Below are 26,040 nucleotides of genomic sequence, written 5' to 3' on the forward strand. Positions count from 1 at the left end.
GCAGCGTGGGTGGCCCGGCAGTTGCAGGGCTCGACTTGCAATTGGAAGGTTGCAAGTTCAAATCCCGGTTGGAGTGGGGAGGGTGGGGAAGGTGGGGAGGGTGGGGAGGGTGGGGAGGGTGGGGAGGGTGGGGAGGGTGGGGAGGGTGGGGAGGGTGGGGAAGGTGGGGAGGGTGGGGAGGGTGGGGAGGGTGGGGAGGGTGGGGAGGGTGGGGAGGGTGGGGAGGGTGGGGAGGGTGGGGAGGGTGGGGAGGGTGGGAGTCGTCTCAGCCCATTATCCCTCTGGGGTAGGTGAAATGAGTGCAGCACCAGTTATTTGTGTGGAGTCTCCTGCGGATATAATGCACCCTGCCGTGGGAATGTGGAATTCAAAGTAGCTCAGCGATGGCAATGCGGCGAGATGAGCGCCGGGTGTATATCGCGACCCGTACGGCATGCAGAGCCAGAAAACATGGAACATTGGGCCAGCTTTGGACCAATATTGGACAAAGTTGGCACGTAGTTGCATTGTTTGTTCGGGAGGCCCTCGTCCAGCATTGGAATGACACGTGAAGCAAGTACTTTGAGGTCGAGGCGGACACGGGGTTTACTGTGTGAGCATTGTGATTTCTGTATCTATGGAATGTCTATTTGGTGTCATCCTCCCAGCTCAGGGTTGATTCCCATGGCAGATGCTTGCCAATGTTTGTGATCTTCGGCATTTCCCACGGAGATGGCTGTCCGACTGTCTCTCACACTGTCCCACCATCTGTCTCTCACAATGTCTCACCATCTAATACATGTCCTTCCTCTTCCCGTCTTCAAATTCCCCTTGCAGAATCATCTTCACCGAATCTCCAGCTCTGACCCTCTTAAGGATATGCCCTGCATACGCCTGCTTCATTCTCATCATCAGACTGCTCAGGTCACCATCCTCTCTCGGCACATCTTCATCTTCTTGCTTATCTCACAGGCCGCTGGAGAGGTCCCCGTGAAGTGTCCCTCCCATCCCCATGAGTAAGTTCGTTTATTTCGAATTACCCCGTGAGCCAAGAAGCTCTTCAATCGGGTTTCATCGACAAAAAACAATACTGCTTCTCCGACATAAGCAACAAGTCACAGTAAAAGCAAATCAATAATCAACAATAACAAATAAGATAAATAAAGAAATAAATCAAATATACGGGGGGTCAGCAACCAGCAGCTCCGAAGCTGCATGCGGCTCTTCAAGGGACTGCTTCGTAACACTCTCTATTAAGGACGCCCCACCGTCTTGTATTCACCACAGAGTGCATTGTGGCTCTTGAAATAGAGTTGCTCTTAGTACCAAGTTCTAAACTATTTTTTTTATCTTAGTGTGATTTTTGGTTTCCGGCCCCTTGCCCGTATACGGACGTCTCGACTCCGACTGCGGCAGTCACTCCCACCCAGCCGGTGACAGCATCCACGATTAGTCGGGCAGAAGGAAAACCTGGCACGGAGGAATTCCTGGGGGAGTGAACATATTGTTTGGCAGTTTATATCTCTCAGATGGTGTACCACGTAACCTCGGTGTTGTTTTTGCATACCTCTTACCCGAGCTCCGTATTGTAATGGTTGGGAGATTGAGCTGGAGCGGAGGATTGATGGGTAGGTAGGTGAGTAGGTGTATGGGTAGGTAGGTAGGTGAATGACTGTGTAGGTTGGTCGGTCAGGAAGGTAGGTAGGTGTTTAGATGCGTAATTAGATGTATAGGTAGGTGAGTGTGAAGGTACGTGTGTGGATATGTGGGTGAGTGGATAGGTAGGCGGATGGTTAAGTGGTTAGGTAAGTACTATGTAGGTAGGGATGTGAGTGCGGGGGTAGTTGGATGAGTGGATATACGTTTAAGTAGGTAGGTAGTTAGTTACATTTATTTTGTTTAACCAGAGGTAGAACTCAAGAGAGGGTAGGTATGTGGTTAGGTATGCGTGTGCAGAGTTAACAGAGCAGGCAGACAGCCTTGGAGTGACCAAACATTGACTAAACTTCACAAAATAACTTAAATTGTGATGTGTGCAACGTGCGCCTACGACCTTGCGTGACGACAAACAAAAAACCACAGCGGGTATAAACACTTTCACGAGGTTACATTCGTCACTCCCTCAATGCCGCCACACCGCTCCACGCTCGCCGTCGGCAGAGACCGTTCACACAGAAGACGCGAACCTTAAAATCTTTTTTGAACGACTTTATTTTGCTTTTTTTTGTTTGTGTGCGTGCGTAAGCATACAGAGCGACGCGGCGTCGCGGGCGGTCACGGCGGCGCGTTTTTAAGTACTCAGAACGTCAGCCCCAGGTTACAAACGAGACATCGCCGAATCTCAAAGGGCCTCTTGCCTGGCTAATGAAAGGGAGAGAAGCGGGCACTTAACAAGATGCGTAGGAAACCAAGCCCGTAGCAACAACAACAAAAATTATAATCATAAAACGTTTTTTTTTCATGCCAGGAACCCAGGCACTATGGCCAGACATTGTAAAATGTCCTCATTGTCACACACACTCACATTCTCAGAGCAGAAAGGTAAACTTGATAACGAACAGACAATCACGTGCACACGCGAGTGTGTTTTAAGCCAATCGGATCAGTGTTGGAACATCGATCCCCATAACGAGGCTTGTACAAATTAAACTTTTGCTAATTCGGTAAAATTTCAGGCAGGGGTCTTTCCCGTGATCGCGATTCCTGTGCATCGTGGCCACTGGCGATGCCGACCATCATTTTTTGTGTGCATTCGATTTAAAAATATGTATCCACCAAGCGAGCGACTGTCATTGCTTGCACGTGATTGGCTGCACGCCCTCCTTGACAGAACACGAAAATTTAACAGTTTTTTTTCTGACTCAGCCATTTAAATTAAGGCTGAAAACCTAGATCTAAGCTTTAACAAGTCATAACAATTATTACGCATACACCTTAAAATATCGGTAACATGCTATACATTTGATGTTTAATTGACTTAAAGTATATTTTGCGACATCTTCCTACAATTTACTCTTTTTTTAAGCAACTCGGGAAGCTACATTCCGAGATAACCACACATTTAACTATAAATAATGTCCAGTTAATGGGTTCCATTCCCATTGGGGTATAGGTAATAAAAGGATACCTCTAGCAGAGCATTATGGGACCGTCACTCCCAACCATCATTTGCATCCTGTCCCTTCCATCGCCATTCGCTTGAGCTGCCCTTTAAATACTGAGCAAGGCTCCTCTGTTGTAAGTTAAGGCTTTTAATTTGAATGCGGTTGATAAAGATTGGACTTGTGTGTAGTGTGTTTTTATTCCTGTGAGTTCAGTTCATCTTTAAAAAGAAACAATGAACCTCCGCCTTGCCTTACCCACGAGCGAATTCGATTGAAACACAACATCAGGAAAAATGTCAAAAATAGGTGAATAAAACACAACTCGTCAATATTAATTCATCAGTCGATCGACCAATATTATAGACTCGAGCAGGCATTCAAGGCACGATGGTGCTGTATGCGCCGTAGTTGGCATCGCGATCACATCCGCCAATGACGACCCGACCGTTCGGCCCCCCATGTGCACTCGTTAGCGAACGCCTAATTAATTCTACATTGCGTTTGCGAACCCGGAAAGGCGTCTAAAATAATGATATAATCTACGCGCAAAAAAAATAAAACCCCCGGGGGTAAAACGAGACAAAAATGAGAAGCAAAATTTTTTTTATCAATGAAAGAGCTAACTTACTTTACGAGACAGATACTGGACTGTGATAACATACGCGACGTATTTGACTAATTTTTTTTTTTATAAAACTCAAATATTATTTACCGAAGCAAAACACCAGCATTTAGTACTTATAGTCATAATATATATTTTTAAATTCAACCCATCCTATCAATGAGACGACACCTGTGTTCCTACTCGTTACAGACACACACTCCGCTACCACCGCACAACGCGATGCGCTCCACTCTTCCCGCCGAAGCAGTCTTCGGATTGTGCCGTGGTGCTGTCGTTCGGCACGATGTCCGACGTTTCGCTCCGCGTGTTGAGAGCTTCTTCAGGAAACGTCGGACGTGGCGCCGGATAAAACCAACGTCGGCACAACCCGGAAATACGAATCGTCGTTGCTACGCAGCACAACCGCGCAAAATCCTACGCAGTAGCTTTAGTTTTCTGCTTACTACACTGCCCGCATTATTTATATCTCACCATTTAAGCTCTTTATTGTGAATTACATGATACGCTCACCCCTCCCCCACTCTACCGATATGTTAAAGGTACCTGTCTACCACAGCCATCCCCGCTCAGGAGTGTCAGTGACGGCGGAACGATGGGCCGCATGCGGAGGTAACGGCACGTGCGAGTCCACTCACGGCGCACAATGACGGAGGCCCTGTGTCTCTGCGATGGTCCCCTGTCCGGGCGGCTTAATTCCTCGCCGAATATTTTCCCCATGGTGGCTGGTCGAGTGGAGAAGCTGGGCACGTGAGCTAGGAGCCGTCGCCACGGCGAGAGGTGTGACTGGATGTGGTGTTGCCGGGTGCGGGGAAAGATTTTCCGGGTCACCGACCGATCTGGAGAGGCTCGGCTGCAATGAAGCCCTGTTGCTTTTCGAAACAGTGGGCAAAATCGAACCGTTGCGTGGGAAGTTCTTGAAAAATAGCAGAGGAGAGGTTCGACGATTATTACGAGCGATAGTTCCCCTGGCGATTAGATGAATTGTCGCATTTAAGAGTAACGATCCTGGTCAAGAATCAAGCCAGGGGGCTCTTGATCTATTCGCCAAACTTATCTGGTCCAGCATTGTTTTGTTTTTGCTTTAATCCCCGTGAAAATGTCAAAAAAAATGTTTTCGCAAAAACGAATCTATCACAGAATGCGAACAGCAGCAGGTAAGCGAGCGTCTGAGATCGATGTACATTTAGAGACAGTGACATCCATCGCCGCCGCCGCCACCGCCACCAAAGATTTCCGTGCACGGCGTTGTTTCGTGAACTTTGACTCACCACTTGGCCCACGTCAATTACAGATTATTTTCTTTGCTCTTTCACTTCCACACACAGGTGCATGAATTCCCACTCCCTCACAACAACAATCGCTAGAAGCCTTGCCTACCCTGGCACCTTTTGACGTTGCATTTTTTTGCCTTTCAGGGTTTTTTTTTGTTGTAATCAAAAATATTTTTTTGAAAAATAATCGTTTGCCGACTTTTGTCAGCAAGGAAGGTGCTTTATAAATTTTCGTAATGCTATCTGTTGTACAAATTGTAAAAGAAATACTGTTTGCATCTACAGCTACGATGTCCATCCATAAGTAACAGCCATTAAAAAAATATACAATGCGTGGCTTTCAGCAGAAAACTAATCAAACCTCTAACCCTCTGCCAAAGCCTGCAAATAAACTCTCCCCTCCTTAACAACAATCATCCATAACTCTTCCACTGCCTCACAATGTTTTTTCTTAACTCTCCGATGTGTTTTGGGGGTCGTGCCGCAGAGCTGTTTTGGCACGATGTCCGACGTCTCGCTCCACGTGCCGGGAGCTTCATCGGGGAAACGTCGGACGTCGCCGCCACGTAAAAACACGCGGCACGACCCGGAAACGGACCGGAGAGAGCCGCGAAAACCCCACGTGGTGCTGGCGCCTCTCAAAGCCGAGTCAACCCTCTCCTAAACACCCGCCAAGTGAGAATGGAGCGTTCCACGCTTGTATGCGTTATGCAAGAGCCGCGACTGTGCAGCGGAGGGGGGGGGGATCATCTATGGACTCTTGAATCTGCGGGGGGTGCACCGAAGCGTCTCGAGCTCAGGTGCCGATCGGCACGGCGGCACCGCCCGTGTCGCGTCGCCGCTGCTGCTGCTGCCCTCTTCGTCGCCGCCTAGTACCTCAGTGTACCGTCCTGGTAGCGGTCCGAGTTGCTGTCCCGGCCGTACAGGTTCTGCACGGACCTCACCGTGAAGTTGTTGATGAAGTCGTCCTTCTTCAAGCCGTCCTGCGGTGGGCGCGAGAGCACGAGGGCGATGTCAGCGGTTGGGGGAGTTTGGGAGTGGGGCACCCACGGTGGGGAGATGTTATCTCCCTCGCCTGGTATGCAGGAGGTCGTGGGTTCGATCCAAACCCTGACACCTGCTGTATATTTGGAGTTTGCGTGTTCTCCCCGTGGTCAAATGGATTTTTCTCCGGGTCCTCTGGTTTTTCCCACCACAATTAGAGACATGCTTTTAGTTTCATTATCACTGATATAACTTCCACGTGATAAGCCACTTAGTTGAGCTTTGATTTGGAGCCAGGTCGCTTCTGAAAAAAAGCTACTAGCTCAATGGGCTTTACCCGGTAAATAAAAGTTTAGTTCCTATAGAGTGGCCGGAAATGTCGCTAAAGTCTTAAACGATGCTAAAAGACACGTGGATAGGACATTACAGTTTGATTTATATGTGTACATTTGACATCTGTGGCAACGTATAATAACTCCTCTGGCCAGTTTATATTACATGAGGATTCTTAAAATTAATGTGAATAAAATGGATGAAAAATCAAAGGTCAGCAGGTGCAAGCCACATCTCTACTGTAAACTTACAATTATTTTTTAAATGCGTACAGACTCGCATTTCATTTCTTTGTTGTTGTATATATCAGCTGAGAGCAGTACGCCAAAATTAACTTTTGTCTTGTACTATGGTCACGCATTTATCTGGCCATACTTCGCCACACTAATCAACGCAGGTTAGAGAATGTGCACTGCCCCAAACTGAACTAAACAATTTACCAGGTAAGGCCCACTAAGCTCTGTAGCTCTTTATCTAAAGCTACCCGGCTATGACAATTGATAGCTCAACAAAGTGGCTTATCAAGTGGACATTTTCATAGCAGCCAAATACTCCAAACGCATGTTTCTAAATGTCAAGGGACAAGCCAGAGGACCTGGAAAAAAATCCACGCGACCACAGGGAAAGAGACACGCAAACTCCAAATAACCAGCAGACGTCAGGGTCGGGATCGAACGCACGACCTCCTGTATACCACGTGATGGAGTTATCATCTCACCACTGCGGCGCCAGTTCTGGTATCACTCACCAGATTCCGAGCGCAATTGCCCCCGTACAACAAACAACAAACGCATCAAGTTCGCTTCTCAGACACGCGGAACCACGCAGGCATCACAAGATCAAGAGCCGATATCAATCGATGGAGCTGTGCCTCGTCACATTCCTAACCTCAGCACAGTGACAAAGCATACCTGCGTGCGCATGTAACTATAGAGAAGCGATTGACAGATAAGCGTGCCTCTGTGCGAGACACGCAAACTGATGGGGGGAATGGCCGCTGACGGTCATTGCCACCGGTAGCCGAATCCTGCCATGAATTCACAGGTGCGGCCACACCTGTTTTTCTCCCGACTTAGGTACGTAGCCAACCGCGCTAATGGGAGGTGCGGGATGCTGATCGGAGGTGCAGGAAGCATTCGTACAGACGTCCGTCCGTCCGTCTCTTTTCCACTGCACAATGCTAAGCAGCCACCGAGTTGTTTCCCCCCACTGTTAGAACCCGAGCCATGTCGCTTAAGTCACACACGCATACCGCCGTAAGTCGCACACGCATACCGCCGTAAGTCGCACACGCATACCGCCGTAAGTCGCACACGCATACCTCTTCCACCCCTCTCCCTGCTTGGGTGTCCCAAGCCAGATTTGGCTAGGCTCAGATGTGCCGGTGGAAACATTGTTTCTCGAGCAAAGGTTGCACCCATAGCCTCACACTAAAGCCGCCAGTCATGGAATCAGTGAGTTTCCGGCCGACGATAGGATCCAAGGGGGGAAGACTGCCCAAGTGCTATTCCTGCCATTGACGGACGCACTTCCACAACTGAAGAACGCGATCATTATCTTGAAACTACTTTCCGTACCCCCGGCGCACCACCTCCAGTGTACTTCTCACTATGGCAACAGCTAATGGTCGTGCACAGCTCTCCGATGCGTTTTGCGGTACCACCTCGCGTCGTTCTGAGATGCACGCAGCGCAAACCGCAAAAGAAAACGTGCGCCGGTGGTACAAGTCACGTGCCTGCTCCAGTCTACCGGCGAGCCGAAATATCGTCGGTGAGACCATCGCGTCCTGGTTCTACCATCCCCATCCGCTGGCCAGATTCGCCATTAACCACGACGATTGTGGCATTGCCAGGGCAGGTACGCACAGCTTCGTTTGTCAACACCGCTGTGTTGATACCGCGGGCTATAAAACACCCCAAGAAATGATGATGGATGAATGAAATGCTGCTGCCAAACATCGATCTTATCGGCCGGCGATGAGGGCGGAAAGAAAATCGAGGGGAGAAAGGGAGCTCAGCAAATCGGCATTCTTCTTGCGGTGCTACGCCCTCAAAAAAACAAATAAGTGTGGGGGCGCAAAGAAAGAATGTTTCCGTATTTGTCTTGAATGCGTGTAAGGGAAATTCTGGGCAGAGAGGAGGGCACTAGCGATGATTTTAAACCGTGATAAACAAAACTAACATTTCAATGGGAATTCACAGAAACCCTGTTGTGGATCCTGGCCAACCGCAGAAAGGCTTCACCGACGTGCAGCCCCCATTGGGACGTTTTGCATTTTACAGAAAAATGCCGAGGCCAATGAAATGAGCGGCGGCGGCGGACGTCGGCGCCTACGGCCACATGGCCTGGATGCGCCCCATCTCGTCAGGTATCAGAAAGCTAAGTAGGTTGCTTGGGCCGCCGCCCCACATAGCAGGTGCCGTGTAGGCCGCAGGCCTAAGTTGAGGGCCGCAGAAGGCAAGTCCTTCTCGCTGGCCAGCCCGGTGAAGCGTTACCAAAGTAACCCTCACTGGCCTGCACGGCCGGAGAAGCGAGGCCCTCATCCAGCGGTAGGCTAATGAAGGGCCGCATGGCGTTCCTCCTCGCGGCGCGCGGACAGCCGCCGGGCGGTCCGCTGCCTCGAGGCGACGCGGAGCGAGCGAGACCAAAACGGAGATGGGTGAATGTGGAAATGCCAGCATTGTTTTTCGTGCACGCGGATCCGGGGGCTACGTGTTTACGACCCGGGACAATGGCCTCATTGTTAATTTACGAGGACGGGCAGAAGGATGAGGAGGAGGAAGGGGGAGGGAGGCAAGGAGGAGTGACGCTCGCAACGTTCACACATTCATGATGGAGTGTGCAGGTGAACCCGACTCGCTGTGGAAAAATAAAAGCGTCAGTTTCCTGAACGCCCTGGCGCACGCGCTCGCAACTCCGTGCCGTGCGTCGCACCGACCCCGTGCGTCGCCGCGCCGACCCCGTGCGTCGCCGTGCTCGAGTCGACAGTGAGCAGCGCCAGTTGTTCATTAACGGGGTTAACGGTTCGACGGATGTTGCCAATGGGCGTAATCATCAGTGCACATTTACCAAAGTTTATTTCGACAAACCGCAGTTGACCCGATTTCAAAGTTTTAAATCAACAACCTCCCTGGACTGTGGTAGACTTTGTAAACGACATTTTCATTGATTCCTAGCTTAGGTTGGAAGCGTTTGTTTGCTAGCTCCGTCCGTTTGCCCGTCTGTCTATTTTTAATGGAGGGGGCAGTATAACGCTTGTAAAGATAAGCCAATACGAACTAAACCTTACTATGATGGTGTGTTGCTGTTAGGAACTTATCCTCCTGAAAACCAGAGACGAACTGGAGCAAGGAGGAAGTTTTACCATTATGCAAATATATGTTTTCCTTGAGAGCTACCCATCAGCTTCCGTGATGCCAATTAAATCAATCCGAAGACTGGCGCGTGTCGGAACGTGTCACAGGACCCTGGCGTGCGCACGATTATTCCGAGCCCGTGTAAAAGTGACGGAAATGCCGATGAATAATCGGTGGACACTCACCCGCTTGTAGTCCTTCCTGAGGTCCTTGAACTCCCAGAACTGGTGGAGGAGCAGAGAAGACGCCTCTGCTGACTTTGGATAAGCCCTGCAAACCCAAGAGATTTTGTTTACAACGTCAACAGGGTTGTGTCTCCACGTCATCGGTTCGGTGGGTCCGTCTATCCCTCTGCCCTAAACGAGACAATTCTTCCTGTCGCCTGATGATGCTGGTTGTTGTAATTACCGGCGAAACGTCGTGCTCGAATTGTAAACGTTGCGAGTCTACTCTCCAACACATCGGTGTGCTCGTATAGTAACTAATCGCACACCTGTCAACCTCTTATCAGTGCCTACATTCTTACAGACCAATTCAGACCTTATTTGTCACCCCGTGCCCTTATAAATTCTACAAAGTACCATCACAAGGGACAAACACAAACAAATAGACAACAAAAATGTGTTGCCCTTATTGAAACGGCTATACGCCGTATGGTCCTGAAAATGTAATTTCCCTGTACAATAATACGGGTATACCGTATGGGTTGATTTAACACGTAGGTTTTCGCGACCAATATTATTCATAATATAGGTTTTTGGGTCAGATCGCATTATTTATAAATGTGTCGTTACCCTCCACCACCCGACACGGCCAAACAGTAAAAAATGTGTCACGTATGGGTTGACAGGTATGCAATTGGCACGTTTTGTTTACGCGACAAACCTTACTAATTGGCTGCGTCGGGTGGTGGCGGGTTCAACGACACATTTATATTTACGAGATCTAACCCCAAAAAAGTCTATTAGGGACAACTCTCGTATCCATGATTCGTTACGAACGAAACTTCAGTCGTAAGTCGCGTTGCGTAGCGGTTATGTAAAGAGTCGCCCTCTCTGTTGTTCGGTGAATTGCACGATCCGGGACCGGAGTCCTCATCGTAAATCAAGCGTTAATTGCAAATTCACAAGCATAGGCGACGCAGTGTCTCCGTTGGTGAAACATACCACGGCCTGAAACCCTCGTACTGCTGACGACAGTTTGGGGGAGAATTATTTATTACATTTTGACTCACGGAGTGACTCATGAAGCAAACAGCTTAGCAAAGCAAACGATCCGATAATTTCAACTCTTTTTACTTTAATTATCAAACACGGTTTTGTGGTGGGGTTGTATTTACACTGTACTCGCTTGTATATTTTCACCCGCCCACACCTCCCCCATTCAGCCACTGTCTATCGGAGGTGTGGTAACCTAATATGTATGATAGTAGCCTATGACGAATGTCGTGTGTTTTTTTAAGCACGGTTGGCTACAAACGGCGCAAAAGAAGTTCAACATACACACACTCGTGTGTTTCTACATATGATAGTAACCTATTACATATGTCGGGTATGTGTTTAAGCACGGTTGGCTACGTACAGTGCGAAAGAAGTTCAACATACACACGCGTGTGTGTTTCTACGGAGCGAAGGCGGAACGCTTCTTTTGCATATGGACAATGCAGCCGACACTGTCCCCAAGTCGCACGCGTGTTTAATTTATGGCTAGAAATGAGATAGTGTTTAATTAATGCGCTGCCGCGGCTTGTCCGGTGACGCGCAGGTTCACGTTGTAGTCCCCCCGTGCGCGTCATCCTGTCGGCATCTGACAATTCGGGCCCCGACCACACCATCGTCTCAGAGTCTGGGGTCACGGTTCGATGCCTCGGCTTGTAGCCGTTTCTCTCGCGTGTCCCCCTTGTCAATTCCACCTCATTGATCCCGTGCGCATAACACAGGCCTCCATCCATGCTGGATGGAGGCCTGTGTTTTCCCGATTGAACTTAGAGGCTGTGATCAAAGTACGCCGCAAAGAGGGAGGCTGTCAAAGTTGAGCTCACGGTAAATGTGAGCAAAACAAAGAGCATATAATCACCATACACTTTACATACATTGCAGGCTCCTTATGGACGCCATTGGAGCGTATGAACTCGTACACAAATCGTTACAAGTCTCAAATCAACTGGTTATCTCCATTGTACCATCCTATCCTGCACCATCCTATCCCTGTCCCATCCCTGCCCTATCCCCCACCCCATCCCCTACCTCATCCCTGTCCCATCCCTGTCACCTACCCACCCCATCCCCTACCCCATCCCTGGCCCATCCCTGGCCCATCTCTGCCCCCTACCCACCCCATCCCCTACCCCATCCCTGTCCCATCCCTGCCCCCTCCCCACCCCATCCCCTACCCCATCCCTGGCCCATCCCTGGCCCATCTCTGCCCCCTACCCACCCCATCCCCTACCCCATCCCTGTCCCATCCCTGCCCCCTCCCCACCCCATCCCCTACCCCATCCCTGGCCCATCCCTGCCCCCTACCCACCCCCTCCCCTACCCCATCCCTGGCCCATCCCTGCCCCCTACCCACCCCATCCCCTACCCCATCCCTGGCCCCGCGAGACCCTGGTGAGTCCCCCGGCGCCGCCGCTCACCCGGCTCGGTCTCGCACGAGCGACACGAGGCTGCGCACGGTGCCCAGGCTCTGGAAGCGCTTCGCCGCCGCCGGGTTCGCCTGCACGAGGTCGAAGATGGAGTAGCACGCCGAGCTGACCGCCTCGTCGTCCAGCTGGGCCGACGTGACGCGCCCGGGCAGCATGCCCACGAGCGTGGGGGCCAGCTTTGCGTCTGCGCAGAGAGATGGGGGGGCGGAGAGAGATGAGGAGCGAGGCGAAGATGCGCTGCCGGGTTGCGGGGATGGGGGCTGCTAGAGGGAGTTGGGGATCCCACCGGTGACGACGGCGGTGATGATGACGACGACGACGACGATGATGATGATGACATATGGGCGTTGATGATGATTATGGAAACCGATGGACGAGCTATATAACCAGCTGTGAGCACGTTTGGGATCATCCGTCTCTTACGCAGACATTCATAGAGACCCATACACTTAAACAGGGGACCAAAGACTTGTATGCGATTACATTGACACCCATAGACGTACATAGAGACCCATTGATTTAGAGACGCAGATACTTATGGCGATGATGATGATGATGGCAGCTGCGATGTTGATGCTATCACGAGTGTGTAGTTTTGACGCGCGTAAGTGCGCACGCGTGAGGTCGTCCGTCCTGGGCAGACGAGCTTAATAATCAGAATCAGAATCTTTATTTAGACTGGAGGAATCCGATGAGCTATAAAGCTCTTTTTCACAGATGTCCAGTTGGGGCAGATCAGAACGTTACAACAACAAACAGTACAAAAACATGATAGTGCAGTAAGCAAATGATAAAAAATATATAGAAATAAAACTAAACTATTTTATTTTAGCAGGCAAGCCCCACTGAGCTATTAGCTTCTCTTTAAAAGCGACCGGGCTATCACAAACGACAGCTTAACGGAGTGGCTTATCACGTGGAAATGTATGGCAGCCTAATGATCTAAGTAACAACAATAGAGGTCACGTACTCATCTCAGCGTGGTTCTGCGGGTTGCGCGACAGGTTCCGCAGCAGGAAGGCGAGCGCCTTGGTTGTCTTGGCGTCGGTGGAGCGGTGCATCGCGTCGGCCAGCGTGGCAGAGCCGTCGCCGTGCATCAGCGCCACGTTGCCCAGCGAGCGCGCCGCCTGCACCCCGGGGGAGCCAGCCGGCGAGGCGAGTGAGACGCGGTTCGGATCTGGAGGCCACCCTGGTTATTACTGCGGCGGTGTAATCGCCGTGATAACGCTACGCGCTGTGATGCTTCGAAGTGGACGTTAAAGACCCCCCCCCCCTCTAGGCCGTTGTGTGCCGGTGGCATCAGGGTAGAAATTTTACAAAATTAATTATGTTGCGTGTAGCCAGCGCAATGGGTCGGACTCTAGGAGGTCGAAAAACCATTTAGCCGACTATTTTAATTTAGCAGGTAAGGTCCCCACCGAGCTACGTAGCTCTTTTTCAGAAGCGACCTGGCCACAAATTATAGCTCAACAAAGTAGCTTATCATGTGGAAATTTATAGGACCCGGAGAAAAATCCACGCGACCACGGGGAAAATGTACACGACCTCCTGCATACCGGGCGAGGCAGTTAACATCGTCGCCCCAAAACAACCCGACTCTTCCCGAGCCGCGCCCAGCTGGGTTCGGCACGGCACTTGGCGCGGCTCGGTTGCGCAGTGGAAAACGTGGTCAGGGGGTGGCCGTTGCTCAACATCACCCGGCCGCCGCACCTTAGATCCCCCGGCGGTGATGTTCTGCAGCGCCCCGGCCGCGCCCTCCATGAGCGTGGGCTGCTTGGCCTTGTCCAGGACGCTCATGTAGGCCTTGACGAGCTGCGGGCACCAAAGCCACTCCATCCCCTTGGGGTTGGGCATGGGCAGCGTGTACTGGTCGTAGCGGTAGCCGCCCTGCCACGCGTCGCAAGGATCACAAACAAAATAAGTTATTACTCTGCGATTGAATCATCATGACCACCATGTTCAATATTCTGCTGGATGTGTATGCGTGTTGAACTTCTTTTGCACCGTACGTAGCCAACCGCGCGAAACAGAGGGGAAGGACAACAAACTAAGCACAAGATCGCTTAAAGGCGTGTCTCAAAAGTAGCTCCGCAATATCTGCTTCCACGGGCCACTCTCGAAAATGCGGCAACCATAAATGGCACTGAAATGCGAGAATCCTGAACAGAGGACGCTACCCCGTCGATGGGCATGGTTGAATTAAAACTGTGCGTAAAGAGACGAACACGACGACTCATTTAAAAACATAATCACAATGCTCTTTTCTCCTACTGAGCAGCCAGATTTCTTTGTCCCCACCACCATTTTAAATTCCCGCGCACACACACACACACAAGCAAACACGGCCACACCGACACACGAACACGCTCGCTCAAAGATGAGGGCCGGCCCGAGGCAACCTGCCGTGGAAAATTAATTACTTGACGACCTCCGCTCACAGAGCTAAACCGGTCGGCGCACACGGACCGGTCCTGGGCACAGCCCCCAGCAGCAGGTGTGTCTCAGTGTTTGCGCTCTGAATGTTCTGTTTCTTTCAGTATTTCATCTCACCGCCCGCATTGGCGGACAGGGCTGTCACAGGACGGCACTGCCGTGAGTGGATTTGGTCGCGGAGGGGATTTGAGGGGTTGGCGGTCGTTGGAAGGGCGCCGTGGTGGCGAGATGCCAACTACCTAGCCTGGTACGCAGGAGGTCGTGGGTTCGATCCCGACCCTTACGCTTGTTGTATATTTGGAGTTTGCGGTGTCTCTCTCCCCGTGGTCATGGATTTTTCTCTGGGTCCTCTGGTTTTTCTCTCCACTTTTAGAATAAACATCACGCGTTTAGAGGATTTGGCTGCTATAAGTTTCCGTACAATAAGCCACTTTGTTGAGCTATCATTTGTGATAGCCAGGGGTCCTTTCTGAATAAAGCATTACAGCTCAGTGGGCCTTACCTAGTAAAATAAACAAAGTTAAGTGTTTAGTTTAAGTGGTTTAGGCTCATTCTCACCCACTCTGAGGGTCCCCTCCCCCTTTCTAAAAAACTGTTGGTACAATATCCAACAACAGGAGCGGGGATAAAATATGAGTGCTGGACTCATTGAAGTCAGGGACGGGCATCGTAGCCTCAACTTATACACCGTGGGTGAGGGCCGGGGCAGAATCCGTGATAGGCAAGGCCAGTTCACCACCCTAACTCATTCCGTTTAGCACTTAACTAATGTCGAAAGTTTATTGAACATCACTGACTGTCAGTGTTCCTTCCGCCCCCCCCCTCCCCATGAGTTGTTATCTAGCCCCTGCCACCCGTGTAGAAGAGACAGACCACGTTACACGCATGGCACGAAGCGTGAATGGGCAAGGTGAGAGATGGGGAGGAGGGTAAGCCACAAAGCTATTTTGTTCTGTTCATTCGGTGGCCAAAGGTATTCTGTACTCTTTGCGGTCGCGGATGAAGTTCCTTGACATTGTGTTTGTTAACAGCAGATGGGCGTGGATGCTGTACGTGTCGGATAATTACAAAACGTGTCTCCGTATCTCCCATTGAGTTTATCTTGTTTCTAAACCAGCCAGAAGCGTGAGGATGTGAGGATGCCTTTTACGAGAACTGTTATCGCATTTATAGTTGGCAAAGGCAAGCCCACGCAGTTTCCCTTAGGTAAGAGGTAAGCAAGATGCGAGTCGAACCGATTTCCTTACACGGCCAATGAGAGTGACTCGCTGTACTCGATAAACCACCCCCACTCATTGGCACGTGGAGAAATTGTAACCGCTGATAAAGTTATGCCACCTCAGGCGGAACCGATAAGCGACGTATCTGCTCTGGAATCGTGGCCGTGTTGTGAGAAAACATCACGATTCAGATAATGATTTCGCTGCTTTACATTTTCGCGTGATATGAAGCCACTTCGTTGAACCATCATTTGTGGCCTGGTCACTTCTGAAAAAAGAAGGCCAATAGCTCAGTGGGCTTCGCCTGACAAGATAAAGACTAATTTAGTTTTATTTGTATATATGTTTAAGTGATTTATTTACCTTTACTATACTTTTCACTCGGATCGTGTTTTCGTACAGTTTGTTGTTGTAAACATTCTGACCCCGTGGCCCCGACTGGACATCTGTGAAAACGAGCTTATAGCTCATCGGATTACCCCAGTATGAATGCATAATCTGATTCTGAGTACCGTATCTCATGTCCAGCTGCTTTAGTCTCCCCACTGAACTGACCACATGGTTTATACTTGAGTAGACTGAGGTTGAGGGCCAGGTGAGTTTCGGATAACATCTACCACCAGTACTGGGCTTGGTCAGGAACTCATTGCTAAGACTCCAATATCGTAGCATCATGCCAACTAACCACTGCGACACTACCTACCCATCGACACACAAACATTCAAACTGTTCGGGGCAGGTGCAGTTAACGAGCGCCTATTCGGGCTAGCACCACGTCGGAGCCACATTTGTTCACGCAGGGCTGATGTTTACACAACACATCAAGTATCCGAATACCTTCGATGGGTTCATATTTGCCACAGGAGTGTAGAGCGGTGGCACAGCGGTTCGCGGACTGCGCTACGAACCCCGGCTTGAGTGGTGAGTGATATCTGAAGTGGCTCGGAGCCATCGCCCTTCACCGACCGCGCCGACCGGCGTGGTGAAGCACAGCCAATCAACTACTGCACATGAAATGGAGGTGTTTGTTTGTCATGGGACGGCAAGAGGTTGTTCTCATCCTCCCCCCCCCCCGCCCCCAACGTGCCGGGGGGTGGAACCTCCACCGCTCTGGAATTGCAAGACTGTGGGAGCTGCCGGAACGCGATGAGCAGCAGCAGCAGCTGAGGGATGGGCGGCGCGTTTGGGCTTGCCAGGAAATGTCTGCGCACGGCTGCCTCTCAGAAAAACTCCACGGCTGCCGCCAGCCGCCCACCATTCTTTCGGCGCATGCACTTTGACCCCAGGAGGTCGCGTAGCCGTTGACGAGTTATGTTTTTTTTGTTTGTTTTGTAGCGGGTTTTGTGCTGTCAGCATCCGGAGATGAAGCATTCGTCCCAAACGTTTGGGGAGCTTGTGTGGCGGTGCATCAAGTTATAAAAAACTATTTGAAAGTGATGGAGGTTTTTTTTTGTTTACAGTCATGGACAACTTTGTTGGGAAGCCAGTTTAATCACGGGCGGCTGAAACCCGGATTCGAACCCAGGGCCTCCAAGTCCGAAGCACCTGGGCGATCTGAGTCACGTGGCTAATCACCAACGCAATTCTTTCTCTGGAGTAAGGTGACAGTACTATCCATGGTCACGCAATCCAAAGTTCAGGTGTCCTAGTTTTACATCGATATCTACAAGGGCAAAGGCTATTTCGTGAATGACCCAGGCCATTACTGAGCAGTGTTTGCAGCTCAGGTAAACACTTTGGCGTAACCCCGGCCCATGCCGGGCGGAGGGCAGCGAGCGGGAAAACAATTCGCGCCTTTGTCCCCGCTGCTGATGTAAAATTAACGAAACCGGAGCGGGGCGGCGGTTACACGGCCCCTCCCCGAAGCCGGCCCCGAGGCGACTGCAGGTGCGAGATGTCAATCGGGAGAGTTTGTCAAACGCGGCACACCGGACTTGCAATCCAGAGGGTCGCCAGCTTAACAACTACATGGGCAGGTAGATTAAATCCCCCCCCCCTCCCCTCTGCCGCTGTGCACCAACGGTATAAATGGGTTGACCGCAGTTATTCAATGGTCAGGTTGCGTGTGGTGGGGTTAAATGTGGGTGACTCCCACCTCTTCAGAGACGTACTGGAGAGCGTAGGCAGGGTAGGCCAAAATACCCTCCACTAGAGGGGCTCTCCACAGCTCCCTCTAGCGAGGAGGCTTCTTCCAACAGAAGGGGAGTGAGCGAGCAATTGCAGGGCTGCGCCTTTACCTCGTCCAAAGAGCGCACCACCTCATGAGCCAGACCTCGTGCCTCGGTGCCTCGTTCATTTAGCAGTCTCAGACCCCACACCACAAGCCAGCCTGAATTCCAATCAATCTAAATGGTGCTCGCTGACCCATTACAACCATCAACAGCTTGGTGGTGCCTAAGCCCAGAGGTGGAAAAATCCACCCATTGCATATTTGCAAGCGGCCAAATATACAGCAGGCGATGTCGGGGGTCGGGGATCGAACCCACGACCCCCCTCCCCGGGCGCGAGTCTCACCGGGCCCGGGACGCGGCGGCTCTTGCCGCTGAAGCAGCCCGTGGTGTCGTCGTCGGGCCCGGCCATGCTGCGGGTGGGGTACGAGGGCGGCTCCTGCAGGACGTCGGCGTAGCGGTGCGGGGCCTCCTCGCCCAGCTGGTAGGAGAGGTTGCGCAGGGTGCAGACGCAGTTCTCCACCGTGCCCAGGGTGCGGCCCACGCGAGCCTGCTGCTCCACCCGGACGGACGGAGGCACCACCGGGCGGAACGGGAACAGCGGCGGGAGCGATGGCGGAGGGCGTGAGGCGGGACGGGCGGAGACAAAAAGACCACGGGTTAGTTGAGAAAGCATTTACAGGTACACTTTGTCACTACGCTACCGACTGACTAACTGTGGTACACCCATTTAACCTGCTTGGGGGGGACAGGGGCGGGAGGGGGGAGGCGGAGATTTAACAAACTTGTTTGTGCGTACGTTGAAGTTCTCTTGCACCGTACGTAGCCAGCCGTGCTAATTGGAGGTGCGGGGGAAGGACAACAAAAGCTTGCACAGTTGATGCAAATGTCGTGTCCGGGGACGCCCTGGCTTGCGGGTTTTGTATCTGGATTTCTGATCGATGAAGAAGAAGACGCAGAAAGAAGAGGCAACTGACCCGCTCCTCGAGCTTGCCGGACGTGACGGCATTATCGGTGAAGAGCGCCAGCGACTCGACCAGCCCCTCGCACTCGCGCATCTGCTTGCGTGCCTCCACGCCCGCCGAGCTCAGGTTCCTGCGGCAACGACGATGGCACACAACGTATGTGCGTCACGGGCAGCGCGCGTCGCGAGCCACGCTCACACAAGCCCTCCCGTGCCCCTGGCTTGGCAGCATGGCGGGTCTTGAGTCATCCACGGCAGGGGGCTTCAAGCTTCAAGTGCCAGATCTTTCAAATCAAAGTTGTAATAGAGCAATAGCTTATGCAGCTTCGTCGTGTGCCCACCGATAGCTAACTAATAGCATCTTATGATGCTATACGTGCTATTGGTCATATGTTATTGGTTAGCTTATAACCAATAGCATATAGAGCATCAATACATGCTATTACGTAGCATGTATTGATGCTATCTATGCTAATGGTTATACGCTATTTGCTCTAGGTTGGTGTGTGACTGATAGCATTAAGGTTGTTGGCTAGCAAATAACCAACCGAATATAAAGCAGTATTATATGCTCTTGTTAAGCATGTGATGAAACAAAATAGGCAAATAACAATTATGAGTACGTTATGTTTGCCAGTATGCATTTAACGATGCACCCTTTGTTGGTGTTATAGAAACGAAAAAATAGATATAGGACAATTACAGTATTGCACTCGTAAGTAAACAGACTAAACTAAAACATTTTTTTATTTTACCAGGTAAGGCCCACTGAGCTCTGTAGCTCTTTTTGAGAAGCGACCTGGCCACAAATGATAGCTCAACGAAGTGGATTATCACGTGCAAATTGATAGCAGCCAAATACTTTAAACGTGCGTTGATTCTAAATGTGGGGGGAAAAACCACGGGACCCAGAGAAAAATCCACACGACGACAGGGACAAGGATGTACGTCCCGCCAGGCCCATCTCCAGCTGCTTTCGGAAGGCGAGGGGTGGCAGGATAAATGGCGATTCACCGCGAAGGAGCGTGACCTTGGGTGCGGTGCCAGATGGACATATGGTGGTGCAGAGGTCACCGCAACGGCCCCGCTTTAGCGCCGCTGCACGGTGCGTCACGCACCTCAGGCACCCCGTGGCGTTGTAGAAGATCTCAGGGTCACTGTTGAGCGTGTTGGCCACGTTGCCGACGCCCGAGTGCGGCACCACCCCTCGCTCCACCAGCGGATCCAGCACCTCGTGCAGCAGCTGCTGCTTCAGCTCCTCGCACGACGACAGGTTCCACAGGGCGCCTGTGGTCACGCGCCGGGGGGTCGGGAGGTCGGGGAAGTCAGGGCGGTCCCGGGCGTGAAGGATCAGGGATGGGCGGCACTTTTTTGTCAAGGCTCTTTGCAGGTGGCGGAACAAAGTCCGTGCTACACGTGTTGTAGTAAGCCGCGTGCCGGCCGTGTGAGGTATGTATCACGCGATAGTATATCCCGATGTGTTCCAGACGTGCCCAAGGAATTGTGTCGGCGTTTCTCAAGTAAACACTCGGTCGTCGTCGTCGTCGTCGTGATCAGTCCACTGCTGGACGATTGCTCACCGGTGGCCTGCCGCAGCACCTCCTTGTCCTTGCTGGCGCCCAGCATGCCGGCGAGCGCCGGGATGCCTTGCACGTTGCGCAGCTCCAGCTTGTTGCGCTTGTCCTCGAAGATGACATTGCGCAGAGCGCCGCATGCCGCGCTCTGCACCTCCGCGCTCCGGTTCTCCTGCAGCAGCTCCACCAGTTCCCGGATGCCCATCAGCGTGTAGACCTGCGCGCGGGCGACACGAGTGGCGACGTCACTTCCGGCACCGCACACGCAACGGCAACAAACAACAGCCAACGACGGCAAACGATAACGGTAAGAGTTTAACACGTAGCAGGCTTTCGCGAGCAATATCGCCCATCGGAGGTTTTTTGGGTTAGATTGCGTAAATATATAATGGTAACGGCCGCCATTCGCGGATAAGCAATGGTGACATCGCTCGTTCTGGGCCGGGCTGCTCTTGAAGGCCGCGTCAAGCGTCGGAGGCTCGCTGATAGGAAGTCACAGGAGGTCACGGGACAGAGCCAGGTGTCGTGCGTTAAGCGGCCGAGATGACCGACAGTCGCGCCTGCGAAGACCGCGCACGCGCGCAAAATGGGACACGCGCGCGCTTGTGAGCTGAACACGCCCGGGCGTGTGTTGGTGCGCGCCGGCGTGCCTTGTCCTTGTTGGCCTGGTTGCGGTAGCAGGCGCTCTGGATGAAGGCCGAGGCGTAGGCGAGGTCCTGCGGGTCCCGCTTGCTGCGCAGCATCTCCACCGCCTTCTCCAGCGTCATGCCCTGCGACAGCATCCTGCGTGGCGGAGGGGGGGAAAGCGGCGCGTCAGCCGCCGCCGTTGTCGCCGCGGCGCGAGCGAGACCGTGGGTGTTGCTTCTTCTTGGTTCTTTCGGTAAAGTCACGTAGAAGGTAAATAATAAAATAATAAAAATAAAACATCATTAAATACAATTCGCACGACGTTTCGGCCACAACGCAAGCAGCCGTCCTCAGGTGAAGAACAGGTCTGTCGGAAAAACAGCGTCTGAATGAGCACCACCAAGCTTGGCAGCGTATATTTAAGCTGGGTTGGAGGGGGAAGGGCGCATTGACAAAGGAATTTGCAAATCAAGAGGAATTTAGCATATTTATGGGAAATGCAGATATGGGATTAGAAGATGAATCCCTGCAGTGACGAAAGCTTTAAATCGAAATTTAACCGTGGATGTTGCGCTTATTGGGGGGAAAAAAAATTATAATAATTCTGAGCTCGAGACTTTTCCTGAGCTCCACTCGTGTCTCGTCGACATCGCACCTTCGACTAGCACGGTTGGCTACGTCCGGTGCGAAAGGAGTTCGATGTACATACGTGTGTCATATAAAGCGGTGCGAAAAAAGGTTCAGTCGTGTGCACTGTCACGCGAGTCCTCTCTTGCTGTGGGGTACACGTCACTGTTGACGTCCCACTTAGCGGGACGTGGGACCCTCCTTCGTACAAAAGAAGACTCACAGAGGTTTTCCAGGGTAACCCGATGTCACAATGATCTGCTACGGTATCTATTCTCGTGCATGTAATATACATTCTACACTACGTAACACATCATTGTATATTTAATATACGTTATACACTACACAACAGTATTTTTCTGAATTTAAGCTGGATATTAAACACAGTACACAGCTCGATGTTACGCCTCAATTTCCCAGTACGTCATCCCGTCGGCTTTTTTCTTACCCGGTATGCGCCCCCCCCCCCACCTTTAACCACTGCAATCAGCGACCTCCTGACCTCGCCTGCCACAATGCCCCCCCTCCCCCACCACATTCCCACCAGTTGGGGCATCAGCATAGATCTTTGGAAAGTTCGGTGAAACCTCAGAACGATGCGCGTGTTAAACGTTATGTGGTTTGTCATGACGTGGTAATTATTAATTAATCTCCCACCCGTCCGATGAACTGTCACAAATTGAGATGCAACGTTTATTCTTTTGCAGTCTCACTCTTATTCCCTCATTTGTATCGTTTCTCACGTTTTGTTTTCTTTATCTCATGCGTACAGTTTTCTCTTCTCCAGTAGCTTAAATGTAACATCATCTACAACAATGTAGCAGCCCCACTGCTAGGTGAAGGGCTCCCAACACCATGTGAGCAAACTGGTCGGTCTGGGCAGCTAAAGAGGGAGGGCCCAGGAATGGTGCGGACATCGCGATCCACTCGTGTTAGTCACCTCAGGTCACCGGAGTCACAGAGCATTGTGCAAACTGCTTCACCGCCGCTCCACCCCGATCATCATCATTATTGTATAATTGTGTTTGTGTAAATTATATTAGTACTAATGTAGGCGCGAATGGTGGGGTTAAGAGCACTGGTTCAGTGGTTTTATGGTGAGGACAGTAGAGCCAGCATGTTTGTGACCTATCTGACCCATTCTTCCCTGCGCGGGATGCTGCAGTTTCATGCCACGTGTGAAAATATTTAATAAAAGGGATCGGCCCATCGCGCCGAAAGAAGGCACGTACCGAAAAGAATCTCGAGACTCGGTGAGGCTTCCTGGGTAAATAAGAGACTTGGGGAAAAATTCTTAACATAGATGGGGAAACTTAGCCCGTGTCCCCTGTCTCTGACTGTGCCTGCAGACAGCCTCACACGTATATTGCCCAGACAATCTTCGTGGCCATTCACTTGGAATAATATTATTTCTTCATAGTGCTTTCGAACGAAGGTTGAAACTGTCCATGCATCAGCTCTGTCATCTGTCTGTCTCTCGTTGTCTGTCAGGCAAAGAAAGAGAGCTCCAACTCTCATAAAGGTGATCCTATTTAAACAACAAAAGTTCAGTATAAAAGTTGTGTCGCTTACCAGGGATTTAACTTATAGAAAACCTGGCGAAATGTATCGAAGCGGTGTCCAACACCTGGAGAGACAACCTCGAGTAAAATACTGTAGAACTGTCAGCAAATATGCGAGGGCATTTTGCTCTGACAGCTACCCATCAGCTTACGTAACTGCTAATCAAATAAGTTTGAGGTCTAGCGTGTACCTGTAGCTAATGCTTACTCCTTGCACGTGCATGATTATGTCTTCCTTGTCTTTTTTAAGTGTAAGTCACGTCAAAGTGTCTCTCTGTTCAATGTCAGTTATTTCCTCATCTTTGAGCCATTGGCGGAAATTCCATGTTCCTATGGAACAGGTCAAGCTGGACGCAGGTCTCCCATAAAAATATCCCCGTATTCTCAACATCCCATCACCTCGTCGTAAATAATTACGACACAACTACACGAGTCTCTGCATAGGGCAACTCAAGTTTACTGCCACAATGCGGCATCCATTTTAGTCACCCCCAAAGGGATCATGGATGGGCCGATTCAACGTCATCGCTGTCAACCCATACGGTTTATCCGTATTCTTGCACAGAGAAATTGAGTTTTCAGATCCATACGGCATACATCCGTTTCAATACGGGCCAAAGACATATCTTTGTTTGTGTTTCTCCCTTCTGATGGGACTTTGAAGGACGAACATTGAGATTTATGAGGGCAACCGGTGACCAATAAGGTCTGAATTGGTCTGTAATGAGGTAGGGCACTGATAAGGAGTTGACAGGTATGTGTATAGTAGTGTATAGTGTAGGGTATAGTGTAATGTATAGTAATGTATAGTGTAGTGCATAGTAGTGTCGTGTGTAGTGTCGTGTATAGTAGTGTATTGTATAGCAGAGTGAGTAAGATGACCGTTGAGATGTATAAGGGCATGGGGTTGACTGGTATGCAGTCAATCTACAAAAAAATGTTATAAAAAAACAAACAACCTCCACCAAATTCGCCGAAAGTAGAACGCTTTAAAATGAGGAACACGGTGGTTCGATATTGAGGTCGGCTCAAGTCTTGTTGGAGGAACGCAGTTTCGGTTCGGTCGTCGAGGTTTTAACGGAGTTATTTGCGGACGCGCCAGTGGAGTTCCCCGCATCAACGGGGAGCGTTGTGGCGTCAGTTGTGTCGGTGATTGCGCCTCCGCCAAACGAGATGATATCTCTCTCGCACTCGCAACTGCACAAATCTTAAAGCCCCAGCCACCACCAAACCACCATCGCGCAGGTTTGTCGCGGATGTGCATGGGGTACAGCTCTCCGACTTGTTTTCAGGCTTGCACCGCGTTTCCTTTCGCGTCATAACCAATTGAATTCACATCAGTTCCTGCGCGCGGAGTGAAACGTCGGACACCATGCTGAACGGCGCGTGACATAACCCTAAGAACGCATCAGAGATGTTGAATTCCAACTTCTCCCCCACCCCCCGCTCCCAAAACCGCAAAGCTGTGGTACATTCCAGGCCTCCGTCTGTAACTCGACCACCTCCCGACCCCTTTGACCGCCGCATGTCTTGGTACGCTCCAGATTCGCGGCTCAAGGTGGCTTACAGCTCGTGTTTACCTTGAGAGTTGCCAACAGGACAGGGCGTGTTTTTATTCATTATTTTACTCTTTGCCCTCGTCTACTGTGCCCACGTCTTTGCCTCCACGTCACCCCAGTCAGCCACAGTTTGGATGAATTCGTGATTAAGCCAAACTTCTATAACGTTCTGGCGAAACTCAGTTCGGGCGGTTAGTAATGACTCTATAATGCCCATGCTTTAAAAAAACTATCGGGCATTTTTACACTTGGCTTAATGGCATCAATAATCTGTGTTCTTAGGTTCTGCGAATTCACTCCAATTCAGGCAAGGCCTGCTCAGATACTGCTGATAGTCACGGCTCGGAATCGAACTCAGATCGCCGGTTTGTAGCACAGTGCGCTAACCATTGCACCACAGCTCCTCCGAGACAATATTAGTCCGATGTTAGTTTTATGGGTCATTCATAAAAGCCTTGCCTGTTATTTACTTCCCACAGTGTTGTGCAAGTGATAATATCTTCCAACTTACAGAGCCAACATATGGTAGTGCGGCATACAGGTTGCCTGCCTGTTAATCTGCTCTGGGTATTCCGACTTAGAGTCACATGCAGTAAAACATAGACGAACGGGTAAAACATCTCAATCCAGATCCCTCCTGAAAGAGAGTCTGGAGACGCAGTGAGAATTTCCTTAACATGTATGAGGATGACGTTTTTCTTAAATGGCTTTTTGTTTCCCAATTTTACTCTCGTTGTCATGAGCCAAAGTATTCACTCGGAACTCTGACAGAGCAGAGAACGGCCCGTGGAAGAAGATGTCACAGAGCTACTTCAAGCGATTTCTTGGTCACACTACCGGGTGCTGCTTCACTTTCTCACACACCCTACTTTACAGATAATTATTGCAGAACAAAACAAATTTTATATTTAAAATCTCAGAGCTTGGATTTTTTTTTTAATTAAATTAGGAAATACAAATCCAAATTTGGAATTTTATTTTTTGCAGTCCATGGTTGACCGCACCGAGAC

The 26,040-nt window shown here is 50.7% G+C and overlaps 1 protein-coding gene across 1 annotated transcript in view; it reads right to left on the reverse strand.

Annotated features, from left to right (window-relative positions):
- Nucleotides 1-2,172: 2,172 nt before the first annotated feature.
- The window catches only part of LOC133351510 (plakophilin-1-like), a 38,791-nt gene continuing 14,923 nt past the window's right edge, over nucleotides 2,173-26,040 (reverse strand). The window contains exons 5-14 of the mRNA XM_061566774.1: nucleotides 21,306-21,438; nucleotides 20,662-20,872; nucleotides 20,200-20,368; nucleotides 19,095-19,212; nucleotides 18,464-18,670; nucleotides 14,007-14,183; nucleotides 13,267-13,423; nucleotides 12,288-12,480; nucleotides 9,838-9,922; nucleotides 2,173-5,962 (exon numbers count right to left, since the gene is read on the reverse strand). Of these exons, the coding sequence (XP_061422758.1) occupies nucleotides 5,849-5,962; nucleotides 9,838-9,922; nucleotides 12,288-12,480; nucleotides 13,267-13,423; nucleotides 14,007-14,183; nucleotides 18,464-18,670; nucleotides 19,095-19,212; nucleotides 20,200-20,368; nucleotides 20,662-20,872; nucleotides 21,306-21,438 (1,564 nt within the window). The 3' untranslated portion in view covers nucleotides 2,173-5,848. The remainder of the gene's footprint in view (nucleotides 5,963-9,837; nucleotides 9,923-12,287; nucleotides 12,481-13,266; nucleotides 13,424-14,006; nucleotides 14,184-18,463; nucleotides 18,671-19,094; nucleotides 19,213-20,199; nucleotides 20,369-20,661; nucleotides 20,873-21,305; nucleotides 21,439-26,040) is intronic.

Source organism: Lethenteron reissneri, chromosome 37, assembly GCF_015708825.2.
Source record: "Lethenteron reissneri isolate LAM-NWPU_2019-01 chromosome 37, ASM1570882v1, whole genome shotgun sequence".
NCBI lineage: Eukaryota > Metazoa > Chordata > Hyperoartia > Petromyzontiformes > Petromyzontidae > Lethenteron > Lethenteron reissneri.